The 15,998-nt window shown below is 45.0% G+C and overlaps 1 protein-coding gene across 2 annotated transcripts in view; it reads right to left on the reverse strand.

Moving 5' to 3' along the window:
• Nucleotides 1-3,720, reverse strand: part of SPAG6 (sperm associated antigen 6) — a 63,878-nt gene extending 60,158 nt beyond the window's left edge. Inside the window, exons 1-2 of one of the 2 annotated variants that reach the window (XM_006079953.4) lie at nt 2,752-3,720; nt 2,568-2,663 (exon numbers count right to left, since the gene is read on the reverse strand). In XM_006079953.4, the coding sequence (XP_006080015.2) occupies nt 2,568-2,663; nt 2,752-2,776 (121 nt within the window). In that variant the 5' untranslated portion in view covers nt 2,777-3,720. The remainder of the gene's footprint in view (nt 1-2,567; nt 2,664-2,751) is intronic. The other variant, XM_006079952.4, reaches the window with a different exon arrangement.
• Nucleotides 3,721-15,998: the final 12,278 nt, after the last annotated feature.

Here is a 15,998-nt window from a genome sequence, read left to right on the forward strand (position 1 = left end):
CTGATCAAAATATGTAATTTATGTACACATACTGTGGCTCATTCAGACGCATCTTAAATCCATAGTGATTTTTGAAAAGGAAACCACTTAAATGTTTAATTGACTAATAAAAGCAGTTTTCATAACAAAGCTTACAGGGTTTTTTAATATTCAAAGGATAAATCTATTGGAATATCCAATATCTGTCTCTATTTTAAGTTATTAAAGGTGTGCTTAAGTTGAATTTAGATAACATGAAGTATGTTAGAATAAGTTCCTCAAGGGAAAGAAAAATCTTACCATTCCATCCACTCCTAGAAATACTGTTTAGCCAACTGTCTGGAGATCTCAAGGTCCAGTCAAGTTGACATAAAATTAACCATCTCAGGCTCTCACCAAGTGGAGACAATTTCAAACTGTTAAGCTATATTACTTTTGTATTCCATTCTTTTCTAAGTCAGACTGTAAGTGAAATAGGTGGCTATTTAAGAATGTCATATCTGGGACTTCCCCCGTAGCCTAGTGGTTAAGCCTCTATGTTCCCACTGCAAAGGGCCTGGGTTCAATCCCTAGCTGGGGAATGAAGTTCCCACATACTGCTGGGTGCAGCCAAAAAGAAAAAAAAAAAAAAAAAAGAATGTCATATCTAAGTCACTTATACTTTGATGATGACTTAGCCTGTTTGTATTGATTAAATTCCATTATATAGTCTATAGTGTATACTCATGGGAAGAGATAATCTGTCACTCTTACATTAAACATGATATTCAGTAGTTATCTATACAATCTATATTTCAGCTATCAAATTTCTAAAATAATGTCAATCATTTTCCCTTTTTAAGAAATCACATTTTTGTTTAGCTGTATACATACTGTCCAAAAAATCAAATATTCGTAAATAGCAAGAGTAGGACTGGAAGGAAAAAATCCCTCAAAAAAGTGCGTTCAAAAAATGTAACATGCTCTAATAAAGTTAACATAGTCAGTGTAGATGAAACACTGTATGTCCAGCACTGTGCTGGATACTTTGAGAATATATGTGCATGCACACAAGCACACACATACACATGCAGAAGGAAGGAAATGAATCCATGTGAAACAACTGTAGAACAAAAGCTTATCAGCTTTGAAAATTTCAAATGGAGAAGGGATGAGTTGGTTACCCAAAGTTAGGGAAAAGAGGGAGATAGGTGTGATTATAAAGAGGCATGACAAGAGATCCTGTGGTGATAATCTCTGACTATAATGGTGACGGATACACACAGTTTAAAATTATATAGACCTAGACACACACATACACACACTAGTACAAGGAAAACTAGGGAAAATTTAAAAAAAACCCTGATGGATTGTTATCAATGTCAATATCCTGGATCACACTATAGTTTTGAGGCACCTGACTTCTCTGTATTATTTCTTACCACTGCATGTGAATGTACACTTACCTCAAAATTAATAGCTTTTTAAAGTGGTTATAAAATACACTTTCCCTATTCTAACTACACTCCTTCCCACCCCCCCAAAAAAGCATGCAATGAGTAAGCACAGAATCCCTCCCAGTGGCAAGAGAAATTTCCACCTAGCATAGTACTAATTCCCCTCAAAGAAACCCAGAGTAAACAGTGTGTCTAAAATTCTTGCCCTGGAAATATGTTAATTCTCTTCTAATTCCATGTTAATTTAAATGAGTTTTAAAGATCATAATCCATAAATTGAAGGTTTCTCATGATACAGCAGCAATAAAATGCTACCTTCAGGTGGTGGTGGAATCATCCTTAATCAGACACAGAGGATTGAGAGAGAGAGAGAAGGGACCACCATTATGTGAAAAGGGAAGGAGAAAATCACACACACATAACACGCATTCTTCCTCTGCCTATAGAATCTACATAAGTTCGGATCAAGACGTGGAATAAGAGCACCACTAGAGATTTCTCAAAGCTAGGTCTCTGCCTACTTGGAATCTCTTGGAAAAATATTCAAGCATATCTTTGCTCTTTTACCAACATAAAGCGAGAAATAACGTTATCAACCGCTCTGGAATTCCTTTGGTGTGAGAAAGTCAAGTCTAAGGTGATCAAACGCAGGGCATCCGGAAGAATGGGGCTGATTAGGGTAGGTTCACGTTCACATAAAATGACTTCCAGGCAATTCGTACGGTCTTGACTTTCAATCTGACACTTTCCTAGTTGCGACAAAGATGGAAATAGGAATGCCTGGCCCCTCGCATATCCATCCGGAAACTTGACCCGCGAAGAGCCGCGAAAGAGACCGAACACTTCTACCGCCTCCGCGGTGGATTGAGGGAACTTAGGGACGCCATCCTCCGTCCCCACCCCGCAGCTCCCTGACAGCCCAGCCAGCAGGGGAGCGGGGAGACGGGGACTTGAGGCGAAGCCAGGGGACACTGGGCGAAGGGCCTGGGGATATGCGGTGAGGGGCAAGGCTGAGAGGAGGACCTGGGGGCAACCAGGAATGAAGATTTGGGGAGAGGACAGGGCTGCAAGGGAGACAGGACCCGGTTGACGCGCGACGGGCGAGGCGAGGCCAGGGGTGCGGAGCGACGCGGGTGCAGGCTGAGGGCTCACCCGCGTTCTGCAGCGTCTCGATGTTCTGGGGTCTGGTCGCCAGCTCCGCCACCATCTGGACGAACTGGGTCCGGGCTTTCTGGTACTGCTCGAACACTGTAGGGAGAGACACAGGCTGCAGAGCGCCTCGCGCGGCCCGCGGGCTCCGCCGTCCTCCCTCCCCCGTCGGGGCGCCCGGGCCTACCTTGCAGCACCTGCCTCTGACTCATGGCGCCCGCGTCTCTGCGCGCGTCACCGTCTCCTCAGTGCCTGACTCGACAGAGCCGGACCTGCGAGTCTATGGAGCGGGCAACCGCGGCTACAGCTCGGCCTCCGACGGCAGAGGCTCTCTCTGTGTACCCGCGTCTCCCGGGCAACCGACCGGAACCGGAACGCGGCCGTCTCGCGGCAACCGCAGTCCCCAACGTGACGTCACGGCGCGGTGCCTGGGCGCCCGTCGCGGTCGGCGGCCTCAGGTGGGGAACTCCGCCTGCGCGGCTCCCCGGACTCGCGGAGCTCTGCCGGCCGCCGCGGGAGCCGTGCGCCGTCGAGGGTCACACCTTCTGGGCACAGGCGTCCGCCAGGAGGTCAGAGAACTTCACAAACCGAACCCAGACTTGACTGCAGCGGGGCGGGAAGGAGCCTCACGCGCCAAGGAAACTCGATTCTAGTGCGGCGAGACAAGCAAGCTGCCGCGATGGAGTCTCCTGGGATTCGACAGTCGAGAGAAATCTCACATATAACACTGTATTATCTGATAAATACATTACTGTCAGTGCTGCCTTCAAGTCAAATATTTTCCCCTTTAGTCCAGCTTTTATATACTGGGCATTTCAGGTTTGAGGATTCTTAGAGGGTCAGGATACCTCGGTTCATACACCTAATTATAAGGTATTGAAAGCATTTAATTAGCAGTCCTAAAGATTCAATGAGAAAAGCAGACAAGGAAACTGTCATAAACGTCCTATCTTCCATGACTTTTCCAAATTACAATCAACTTTGCTGCTTCTTTATTTTTATGAGATTTTTAAAAAACGTTTTTTGTCTTTTAAATGTAGACTTCATTTGTTGCTGAAGGACGTTTCCAAAAGAAAAAGAGAGAGAATCTTTACCTGAGAAGTCTTGATTCAAACTATCATAATCAGACTTCTCTTAGCTGACATGACTTTCTTACCCAGTTTAACAAAAGTTAGGTAGTCTATCACCGGTTTCTAGCTGGTCTGAAAACTGTATACCAAATGTTTCAATGACAGGTGTCAACTTTAAATGTTCCTCCATCAGAAACTACAATTTCGCCAGATGTCAAGGGGATAGCCACAGCTGCTGCTGAGTAGTGCCAAGACAGGAAACCTCTTGATGTCTCTTCTTTAATAGAAGGAAACATGCAAATTTAGCTGGTTCTCATATTTGGGATAAGTCCTATATAATAATCTTTGAAATCTCACTCTGACTTGAGCTCTCTGATGAAGTCTTGGTGTTTTCTGAAGCCCCAAATAGTTGTGGGATGGACCAGCAATCAGAAGAATAACTATGTTCAGTGGGATCCCTGCTACCCCCAGAACAGGTGCATGTCTTTTGCTTCGAAGTTCAGAAGCCAGTAATACCCACAATCCCTTTACTTAACCCTGAGATATCAAGTCTAACAGTGATTCTCATGTTTCCCTAAGGAAACAGGTCTTTTAAAATTAAAGTTTTGGTGTGTACTAATTTAGAGATGGGAGGGGGACAGATTGGACAAATAATTAAAATGGCAAATAAACCTTCATTGTAATTTTATTTTCAGTTCCTTGTTGCATTATGAAAAAAAAATCCCCTTAAAACTAAAAGGTTCTATGTTTGGTTTCAGTCCTTTAACAATTCGAACTCCTAAGCGACTACAGCTGCCATTTTTAGTAATTGTTTTTACTGTGTATTTTCCACTTTAAAAGCATTGAGATAAGAGCCCAATAGTGGAAAAAAAAAAAGTCTAAACCTGTAAACATGACAGTCTACTTATGGAACACCTCAAAATTTGAAAGCTTAAGTTAAATGGAATATAAATTATTTTTAACTATAGATTCTGAGTATTTGTCATTAACAGTGTCTGTGTTGTTCCTGATAAAACTGTATTGTTCCTGATAAACACAATATAGAATTCTTACTTTATATCTGAAATTGGACAAACTAAAGAAGCTAGAACTGCTCTTTATTCTAGCTTTCTTTTTAGAAGTCTTTAAAATTAAATGGAGAAATGTAACATAGATTAATCATAAAACAGAAAAGAATTGTTAGTAATTCAAATGTAAAATATGGCAAAAGTGGAAGATTACTTTTACTGCCAGAAGTATAATTTCTGACCCACTTTTGAACTTACTAACTTTAAAATATCATGTTTTACAATGTTAATTGTATGCCCCAAGATGACATACACACCTCTAATAGTTAAGTAGTGAGAAAGAAAACTATTCAAAGGGATATTTCGATTTTTAAAAAAGAAAAGGTGCTATTAAGATTATTCTTCTAAAAGTACCAGGTGACTTTAAATACAGATCTACAATGTACTTGACACAGTAAACTATATGTTTGATTGAGAATGAAACATATTATCTGAATTAACTTGCAAAAATGTTTCCATGAAAGATTTGTGTGGAAAACTTTGACCCCTTTTGTATAAAGCTAATCACATGTAATTTCAAAATCATTTTTGCATGTAGTTTCTCTTTTTATGAAAATGAGATTCAAAAAAGACAACATTCTAAAGCCAGTTTAAAAATCCTGTTGTTTCTCTTTAAAAATCTGCTTTGAGAATTCAGAAAAACCCATTATCATGGGAATATATTCTACACATGCCTAGAAGAAATTTTACTAATTTTAACAGACATTTTCTTTTTTCAGTTTCTAGATGAATTTTAAAAGTTAAACTTTATATATACTAATTAGATGTTAATTTGATATAATATCCACATTTTGTAAACTGCTTCTAGATAAATCAAGTGTATATATATATTTCTCTCCCAAGCCAAAAACATTAAATATCAGTGTGTGCTACACACTACAGATAACAGAATGTACCTGTCTTCTAGGACATGAAATCTAGTGGGGGATAAAGACATCTGAAGAAAGTTTAATTCATTAAACAAGCATATACTGCAGCCTGCTCCGTTTTAAGGACTATAATTGCACTCAGTGCTGTAAGTGCTTTGGAAACAAAGAAGAGGGATTTAGGGTGACATAGGGGAAGAGGTGAGAATATCTAAAATATCACTTTAATAAAAGGTGTCTTGTTTTGAATAAAAATTAGCTTTTAGATATGAAATCTCCTTTCCTCCTTCCCTACACACCAGAAATTAAAAACACAATGGCAGTACTTAATATGCATTCATTTGGCAACTGCATGTAATTTTCCAGGTTATAAGAATACAATAATCATTTTGCCACATAAAATCTAAAATTAATAACTCCATATATACATACTTGAATGAAAAATAAAGGTATTACATACCCCATAACCAAGTTAGTTTTCTTATTATCTGTAATGATGAAAGCAAACATATGACATCTTAAATGTTGCTCTGCTCCTCTTTTGAGAAAAAAACCTTAGGAGTTTACGTTTGGATTTCAGCAGACCAATCAGTTGTGCCATCAAGTTGGTCAGCAAAAGCAAAAGAGGCTCGGACACTTCCATCCAAGATGGGAAGATTAACATTTCTATGCAGGTGTTGTGCTTGTGTCTTGTTTCCTATCATTTGCTTTCCAAGCCTTTTAAAGGCAACTCCTTATATTTTAAAGTTTTCACGTTTCTTTGTATTAAGGCCAATAAAATGTTTAAATGTTTTGACAGATTTTGCTGGCCCCAAAGTTCTAAAGATATGCCTGTAATGGCTTCCTTTTTCAGTAATTCAGTGGATGCTGAGATGGAACTCAAGCTTTTCCACTACCAAAGTAAACCATCATTAGGGGGAAATTCCACACACGAATAAGTTCACCTCCAAAATCACCATATAGCACAAAGTGATGTAATTGATGACTCTAATATCTGAAATCAGCATAACACTTTCAAAGACAATGAGACACTGCACAAAAGACAAATCATTGCTGCTTGATGTGCGTGTGTGTTATGTGAATATCTTTTTTTAAAAGACTTATGTGGGTTTTCCTTTAAGACTGTACCCAAGCCGGGCACCACCAGATACCCTCCAGGCGCCTTTCCTTATATGTCTGTCGGCCACTCCTTCTCAGCATTCCCCAGACCCCCCACCCCTTTAAAATCTTGGTCGTGTTGGACTCACTCAAGCAAGGTCGGTACTATTCCTTTTCCATCTTTTTATTAGTACAGGACGCCAGAGACAAAAGATGGAAGATGCCACAAAGGAAAAAAAAAAAAAAAAAAACACCCTGGAGCCTCACCAAGCCCGCGTCTGGGCCAAGACCCGGGAGACGCAGCTCATGCATCCCTCAGGTGCGGTCCTGTCAGGCCCGCCGCACGGGGAAGGTTCTGCACCGACGCCGCACGGCTGGGCGCTGGCGGGTGTCCGCGCGCAATGGGCGCGGGGTGCCCGGCTCGACGGCGCTGGCCCTGGCAGGCGACTGCGTTCAGTGTGGACAGTGGGGTGTCGGGGCCCCAGGGGAAGAGATGACGGCGATGCTCCACAGATGTCCTCGGCTTTTCTTTTAGGCCAAAGTTTCTCAAACTCCCCAACGGGCATCTCCGCGGACTCCGCGCGATTCTAAACCGGGGAAGGGGCGCGTGAATCGGTTGGGGTCAGACCGTTGTCTGAATCAGAACCCACGAGGCCCCTGCCGTGGGTTGCTGGGATGGGCCGAAAAGAGGGTGTGGGGGCGGCAGGGCCGGGAGAACCGTTGCGTGGAACGGGCGGGGGCGCGCGGCCCCAGGGCTCGAGTGCGGAAACGCCGCGCAGGCTCCGCACCGGCGGCGCCCCTTCCGCGGGGCCTACAGGGGCGAGCTAGCGGGCAGGTCCCTGTTCCGACTGACTCGTGGCCCCGCAGGCCGTTGGCCTGCGGAGGGATCCGGAGGGAGAAGGGCCGTAGATGCCGCCGCCGGCGTCTGCTGGGGGCGGGTTGCAAGATGAAGGCCCGAGTCCTTTCGCTTTGCTTCCCCGGGCCAGGCATCCAGCAAGCACCGCAGCGCTGCGCGGGCTTTCGCGGAGGGGGTCCCGGCTCGAGCCTCCCCACGGCGCGGCTGACCCGTGGGCCCCGGAGTGGTTCGGCCAACTCGCAGGGGCTAGTCCGGTGCGGGCGGAGGCTGGAACCCCGGGACCCGAGGCCCCGCAGCGCTGCGCAGCCAGAAAAGCTCGCGGCGGCCGCTCAGGTCGGCCCTGCTTCCCCTTGACTTTCTCCTGCCGGGACTTAAAAAAGAGAGCCCGGTTGGCTGGAGAGGGGGAATCCAACTCTCTTTGCCCCGAGTGGAGTGTGGGAATCCTACACCGCCTTAGATCGGCCAGCTTCCTAGACCCCGCGGCGCGGGTCGAATCCCTAAGGCAAGCTTACTTTGGGTGGGGGGGGGGGAGCGTCTTACTGCGCATGTGCAAGCCTTTAAAAAAATTTTTGACGTCATTTCGCTACATCAAATCCCAAGCCAAAATTTCTTGCTCATTGATTACTCAGAAAAATAACTCTATGCTCTGATTCCTAGGAAATAGTGCAAAAGTACAAAGAGAAGGTGTTCAAGGTTTTTGCTTTCGCAAAAATAGCACAGGCTGTCTATCCATCCTGTTCTTCGGTTCCCCCCACAGATTATCAGAGCCGAGAGGTAGCTCCGCTAAAATGTAGGCTAGACTTGGACGTGTCAGTGGTACAGCTTCCCATTCTTTAAGTGGAAATACTTGCGCTATGATTTGCATCGTCCTTAGTCCAAGCAAGCTATGCAACTCCTGCCATCTTTTTAAAAGATATACATTTCAGAGGAAACACCTGAATATGGCTAAAGCTAAATTACTTTACCTCCTATTTCAGTGTTACCTCATATTTATTTTTTAAAGCGAAGAATAAAGGTTCTTATATAGACAACATAAGAAAAAATTAATGACTATATAAAGAAAATGCTAATACCTTTCCCCTTAGTAGGACAGGAAATGAATTGTAAAGAAACACTTTTTATTCAAGAAGTGATCCCCCCTCCCCCGTGAAATAATAATAATTACTTATCATTTTGATTTTAAGTGAAGGGTGAAGGTCTTGGAAGTTTACAAAGTTTGTAATGTCGGTGTATTTATGGTCAAATTCCAAAGAATCAAATTTACTAAGACACTTTTGCCTTAAAGAATGCTTTGCAATACTAAGGACACCAAATGGAGACAAATTAAGATGGAGACTTCTTGTATCACAACTGGATAAAAAAACACTGATTTTTAAAAAAGTGGTGCTTATGCATTTGCTTTAACTGTATGGCAAACATTTAACAGTGATACCAATTAAGATATCAGTTTTCTTTCTTGGAAAGGGTATTCTCAGAACCCATTGCAGATCATCATAATATAATAGAATTGGTTGCACTAAGGTCTGTCTTTAAGTTTAGAGAGCCTATACAAATTGTGTGTATTAAAGTTCATGAAAAAGCATTTCCTTAAGCCTATTTTAAAGGTTGCCTGTATTATTCTATTGTAAACTTACTTTATTCTAATGAATTTCCTTAGAAGTGTTCTCCAAAGTGATCATTTTAATTGGTGACTAACTTAAGGAGAATGATTATTTGGTAAAAGGGAGTGAGGTCCCTTGGATCTGGTAGCCTCTTTCTCATTAGAAAATGATGGGATAGTTTAAAGAGAACCCAAATGAAAATATTTTAAGATAACTGTCATGAGGCATATTTGGAAAGAAACAGCTGGAAAACACATTTTCCCAAGCTTACTCTAACTTCTTCAGTTACACTAGAAAACAAACTGTAATAAATCATGTTCAAAGGGAAAGCACTCTCCTGAGTTAATTACTGATAACATTAATTTTCTGATTCAGGAACAGCTAGATGTTTTCTAAACATCACTCAATTTCCCCAGTACCATTTATACTTAAGTATTTTGAATGAGTGTTTATTGAACTTAGGAGTTTTGTTCAGAAAGCTAAAGAGGAGTCAAAAATTGCATGGTAGGATTCTATAGAAATGTAACCAATTCCAATAAAAAGTCCTCAGTACAGAAGTACATTATGGAAATGACGTGGTTGTCAGACCTAATTGCTTGGCTTTTGAGTCCTCAGAAGAAATTCTACAGCCTTAGGGGGTGTAGACTCAAAAGCAGCAGCATTTCTGGTTTCAGTTTAAATAAAACAATGAAATCCATCATTATTCAAGTCAATAGCGATAATTCACATGAATATGAATGCACTTTGATCTTATCCTTCAATTCTTTGAAAGACACAGTCATAATGAAAAAGGGAGATAATCTCTTTAACTTGGTCCAAAGCATGTTGTTGGAGCTTTTCTTTCCTGAAAGACCATAGAAAGGAACTTTTCACTAAAGCCTTGCTTTCCTATTTTTCAGGTGGTGGTGGGGGTGTTTGGGCAAGCTACAGGTCATTATGTTGCCTCTAGGAATCAAGTAGTGTTAACTTTCTTCTTTGAAGTAAACTGTCTGATATCATGAACTTGACATTTTCTGAAGCTTAAAGGTGAACCTCTGATAACATACCTAAGAGGCATTTTAGGAGACATGTTTATTTGAGTTTACCATTAGGTATGATTAAGACATATTAACTATTTTCAGTACATTTTAAAGATTAAGTTAAACAGGCTATTTCACTGTGCATTGTCTTAGTAGATTTGCAGTATCCAATACTAGCCTCTTCAGAGTTCCTGATGAACTGTGAAGACAGTTAATGCCATGCCTGTCCCGCATGAAAGTCACTTTAAAATATCCTCTTATGCCTATTTAACCAATTTCCAGACACCTTTGGTGGGAAAATAGCAAAGTTACAAGTTCTTGTCATTCTTAGAATTCTGGAAACATCTGTCAGATATTTTTTAATACAATCACCACATTTGAAATATAGTTAAGTAAAAAATATGCATGAGTGAGGATATCTGATTAGTACCACTAGCTTGGAAAATGTTTACCTTTTCATTGGAAAATGTTCACCTTTTCATTGAGTCCATGAAAGATATCCAAGCTTTATAGTAGCTGTTAATAAGTTTTATTTCTCATAAGGGTTGTTGAACTTCAGGAATCCTCTGGAAATTCAGTAAATATTTGTTGAGTTATGTTAAAAGGACCCTGGAGCATGCAAAGATAAACAGGATAGGTGCTTGTCCTCAAGGAGCTTTAAACTTAATTTCAGCACATCTGTCACTTACATTAAATGTCAATCTAGGAAGAACACTCCACTAACTTAATGGCTCTTTAAAACTGGGACATTTGGTAAGAGCGATGAAGTTTGGCAACGCACCTATTTCCTGGGTTATCCTACTAGCTTAATCAAGAGGTTGTGCTGGATACTCTGAAGATTTTTCTTCAATAAAAACGTCTTTAAAACACTAACAAGAGTTCTCTAAAAAATTAAATCAATGTCCCAGAGCCACAGATATTAGAAAAGGCAGAAAGATTCCTAAGGGTTAGTGTCAATTATTTTCTTTAAGCATCAGACCTCATTACCAAGGCTGGTGTGGTTCATCAAATGAAATGAAGGAGAAAAAAAGTGCTCCATCCACTTCTGTAAAAGACAAGTATCTGGAGGTAATGTTGTAAAGTTATATTATGAATTTCATGCAAAATATTCGTGGTAGACAAAGAAGAGGGAAGACGGTACGGTTTGCATGTGGCTCTAACCCAGAGGGAAGCCATCGCTACCAAGACCAAACACAACCCTAAGCTCTTTGTGTCGATGTTACTAAAAAGGGAGTGGGCGTCTTGTCTTGACTTCCTTCTTTACCACTATCCTTACTGCTAATGTCGAGAAAGGCTTCTTAATGGATTGGCCACTGACAAAGAATTTCGGCTCAAGTTGGAGACAAGGGCACCTGGGGCTGGGACGAAGCCGAGCACCAGGATCCCGGGGGCTCAGGTGCCGGCTCAGCACCGCGCTGCAGTGTGCTCCGAGCCTATTTGTCTATTGTCTGCCGTGGGGGCAGGGCCGAGCCGGGGGAGCTTGCATTCGAGCGGAGCTGAGGGTCCTGGAGCATGAGGACCCCGGGGCGGGGGCGAGAGATGTCAGCGAGGGCAACCCCCAGGGTTCTGAATGCTAGACACGGAGATGTACGAGGCGGCGGCGGCTGTACCGGCGGCTGCAGCCTTGGCTGCAAATCGCCGTCGTGTGGTTGCTACTGGCAACCGAGCCTCTGCCGAGCGCGCAGCCCCGCAGCCCCTGGAAGGAAGGTAGCGAGGGGAAGCGGCGGCGCCGCGGCCGTGCCGGCTCCGCAGCCCGCCGGGATCGGGTTCCCTCCCGCGCCCCGCCAACCCTTCGGGCTGTGACGCTCGTAGGGCTCCCCCAAAAGGCTCTCGGGTCGGGGGTGTCGCTGCCTCGGGAGCGTCAAATCACTGGTGTCCTCCGCGAATGCAACATGGCAGCTCTGGCTCGAAGACTGGGGGCTCTTCCAGTCCGCCGGGGTAGGCGGGGGCCGCGGACTTCCCGGCGCTATCGCCGCCTCCCTTCCGGGCTCGGAGTCCGCACAGCCGGTGCCCCCCGCCTTCGAGCTGGGCCCAGCCAAGGGCAACCGCGCGCGGACTCGCCTCGCGCTCTCCCCTCGGCCCTTTGTTCTCCACTCGATAGGCACCTCGCGCTTCGGGGGCTTTTCATGGTGACCCTCGAAGAAAGGGTGACCCAGGGTGACGCCTGCCGACGTGCTGAGACTCCCGAGAGGTGTTTACCTCCCCCGGGGTCTCCGGAGGGCGCCGGGCCGAGCTGGAATCGCGAGTCCGGGAGGCTAACCCGACACCTAGGGAGGAGCCGCCTCTCGTCGGGTGCGTCCCTTCCCGCCAGGCCTGGCCCGCCTTTCTCTTCCTTGCTCCCGAGAGGTGTGAGGCTGAAAGCCCAGGGCTGGGATGCAGTCCCTGCAAAAAAGACAATGCCCATCACCGCCCCGCCAAGGAAATGAGATTCTCCTCGGGGGAGAAAGCTTCGGGTTCGCAATCTCCGGGAAAACTGGGAGGAAAACACTCGTTCGTCCTACGCTGGGCGCCACCCCTCATCACACTAGCCCTTGGGCGTTCGTGGAGGCCAGTGGAGCCGGAGGAAAGGTCCCCGCCCCGGGTCGAGGGAGAGCGGAGCCGCCGCGCCCTCCATCAGGGGTAGGGGAGGGAAGCGGATCCCTGGAGACTGGCGGGGGGCGGGAGGTGGGATGGGGAAATTTGCATCTTTAAGAACCGCGGTTCCAAAACAACCGTGCCACGTAGACCAGCCAGTTGTGAAGTTCAGCACAACGTGCTACAGAAATACCGAAATCCGCCACCAAATGGCGGCCCCTGCAGTCTGCGCCGATAAAAAGGACTCGCCGGGTGTCGCCCATTTTAGGCCGCTTTCACTTCTCTGCAGTTACCCGTACCCCTCTCCCCAAGCCGTCCCTCTCTCTCCCGGTTTTTGGGCGCACGTGGGAGTCCTGGGCCAGAAAAGCGCTTCTGCCCCCGGGGAATCAGGCAGGCGCGGACTCTGCAGGAAACCTCTGCGTCCTGGTGGCTGTCAGAGGCGACGTCCCAACCTCCGACCGCCCTATCCTCTACCCCGCTGGGGTTTCCAGGCCGCCGGACCTTCCAGTTTTGCCCTGGCCGGAGACCTAGGCGTCGCCTTTGGGTCCCGAAGTGTGGTCCTTCGCCCAGATCTTGACATTCCTGTCGCGCGGCCACTCACTTCCTCGACACTATCGCCTGGTCAAGTTTCCTTCCCAGGGTATTAGAGTCCATTCCACCTATTAGACAAGTTCAGCCTGTTAAGAGGGTTAAGGACTCTCTCCCATCGGCCTTTCCAGTCCACGAAGCTCAGCCTTTAGGAACCCCCAGGATGGCAGTTTTATATTGATTAATAATTTGGCTTACAGTTTTTTCCCCAACAAAACCCTAAACTCCAAGGACATCTTGTTATTGAAGGGGCAAGAGGATAGGGATTGAAGCAGCCACAGGGAGAAGGGCAAAGCGAGACGATGATCTGGAATGACCCCCGTAAGGATGCGCTTCTGAGGGCTTTGCACGCGAAGCCGCCGCCTCCCGGGGACATAGGACAGGGGGGCAGTTGCCGCGCCTCGGTGTCCCTCTCGGTGGAAAAGCTTCGGCGGGCGGGGGCCGCCTTGTGAGGTTGCACGCACCCGGCTGTCGCCGCAGCTCTCCACGGGGTCCGGACTTGGAGAAAGGACTTCGTTTCCCCTCCTCCCCAGCCTGCTAGGGCCTGAGAATCTAGCTTTCAAAATTGGCGGGAGCGGAGTCCTCCGAGCTGCGGGCGGCGTGAGGCGAGCGGCGCACGCGCAAAATGGCCTCCCGGTGCCCCGCGGCCTGGGCTCGCGAGCCGGGCCGGGCCGAACCCCACGGCGTGATTCCTGGCGGAGGGTTGGGCTGCAGCTCTTTGCAGTCCTCGGGGTGCTGCTAGTTAAAAAATAAAGCGGGGAGAAGGGTCGTTTCCTCTTTAACCCGTCCTTTCGGTGAATGCTCCCTAATTGGGAAGGCAGGTCATTTACCGGGAAAGGAAGGTCATTTTCTCCAGGCGGGCGTCCTGTGCCCTTTCCACCCGATACCCGAACAGAAGAAGCCTTTTTTCTTTCCTTTTCTTTCTTTTTTAAAACAGTTGCTCTTTCCAGCCTAATTACCCTGGCCCCCGCTTTATGTTCCAAGCCTCGCCGTGCGCTCCTGTCTTAGGCTTTCTTTGAATATTTCCACTCTTGGGGGCACTTAGACCTAAGACTGGAGCCCCTAGATCGACATCGCCGACTCCAATCACCTCTTGATCCGTCTCTGTAATTTTCTCATTCCGCCCATCCCTACGCGTCTCGGGAGTACCCTGGTCCGCAGCCTTCGGAGGGTCAGTTGGGTTCCAGCTAACTTAGAAGGACAGGGTTGGAGAGCGCAGAATCCGCACCGAATTTGAAATCAGGTTCACTTTGAAGTTTGGAGTTTATGACGACCTAACAGAGCAAGAAATAACTTTTAAAACATTGAAATGTAGGTGAGTCTGAGGGAACATCAGTTGCTATTTTGGGGAAGTCCCTTCTAATAGCCTCTGGAAAGGATATTTTAAGACAAGAGTCAGAAGAATGGAAGTAATTTAACTCGTTCATTGGAAGTTTAATTGAGTGCTTACTATTCCTCTAGAGGGTTAAATGAGACTTCGCGTGAGTTTTCCACATGCTCTGGAACTTCTTGAGAAAACTCCCAACGATCCTGGAATAGCCTTTCCAGTGATAAATGACTTTTGATGTCGTCGACTTGATGAAGACATAAAGTTGGTGGTGAAGTCTTCATGTGAAACCTCTAGAAATTGCACACTCAGAAAAAGAAACTGGTGCAAATAAAGGAAATCCGTTTCAAGAACCAAAAGAAGAAAAAAACGTTAAAAAAAAATTAACTGCGGAAACAGGAAACACTCGACTGTGTAAACATTTTCGGAGACTTTCATAATCAAAACTGGGCGATCTTGAGATTTTTAAGGCGATGGAAAGGCTTCGCCGGGTATTTCCCACGTCTGATCTACTGGGAGGTTCTATTATGTGATACTTTCTCTTCATTGTAAAGGACCCATCTATCTGAATTCTGTGGTCCCAGTTTAATTTATTATGGATGAATCAGGATTTTTTTTTAAAGCAACCTTAGAAATAATCACCTGTTGTACTGTTCATTTTATACTTGAAGAAACATCCTCAAGAAATGACTTCATCTAACCCAAGAGCCTTACCTTGGAGCCGCGTTCTGTGCTCTTTACACCTTACAAGTCTTAAAGGTATGTACCTTTTTTTTTTCTTTCTCTTAATGGCCCTTTAAAATGTCATTTCATCAAGACCTTTTGTTTTGGATAACACGCGAGTAAAATTGTATGGAGGAAACAATCATTGTATTTCAAAATAACATGGAGCACTAAACTAAATCAGAATTTCCAACTGTCATTTCAGGGCAATGGAATACCCAGAAGAAAAACGTGTATTTTTAAAACTTTTATAGTATAAAGAGAAATGGACAAAAATAACACTTCCTTTACCTCAGGATTCTAAGGGAGACTAGATTCAATGTGCAGATTGTTTCTAAAATTAAAATCCTATCTCCTCTAAAGGTTAGTTAACATAAGCTACTTTTTAAAAACCAAACATTTTCATTTCTCCTTGGCCAGTGCAAGTAGGATTTCACATGGGTTCTTTTTACGTTCCTATTAATTTTTCATACGAAAACTTTTTCATAGGCCTATACCGTGAGTGTACCAAAAGACCACAAGTTGAAATGCAACTCTAATCCCGGGAAAAGAATAAGAGGAAAGGATGAAGGAAAAGCCCTAATAGTTTACTCTGCCGGTTGCATTGTACCTCCAGAGATCCTAACATTTGCACATAGAATATGG

The sequence above is a fragment of the Bubalus bubalis genome, chromosome 14 (assembly GCF_019923935.1).
Source record: "Bubalus bubalis isolate 160015118507 breed Murrah chromosome 14, NDDB_SH_1, whole genome shotgun sequence".
NCBI classification, from domain to species: Eukaryota; Metazoa; Chordata; class Mammalia; order Artiodactyla; family Bovidae; genus Bubalus; species Bubalus bubalis.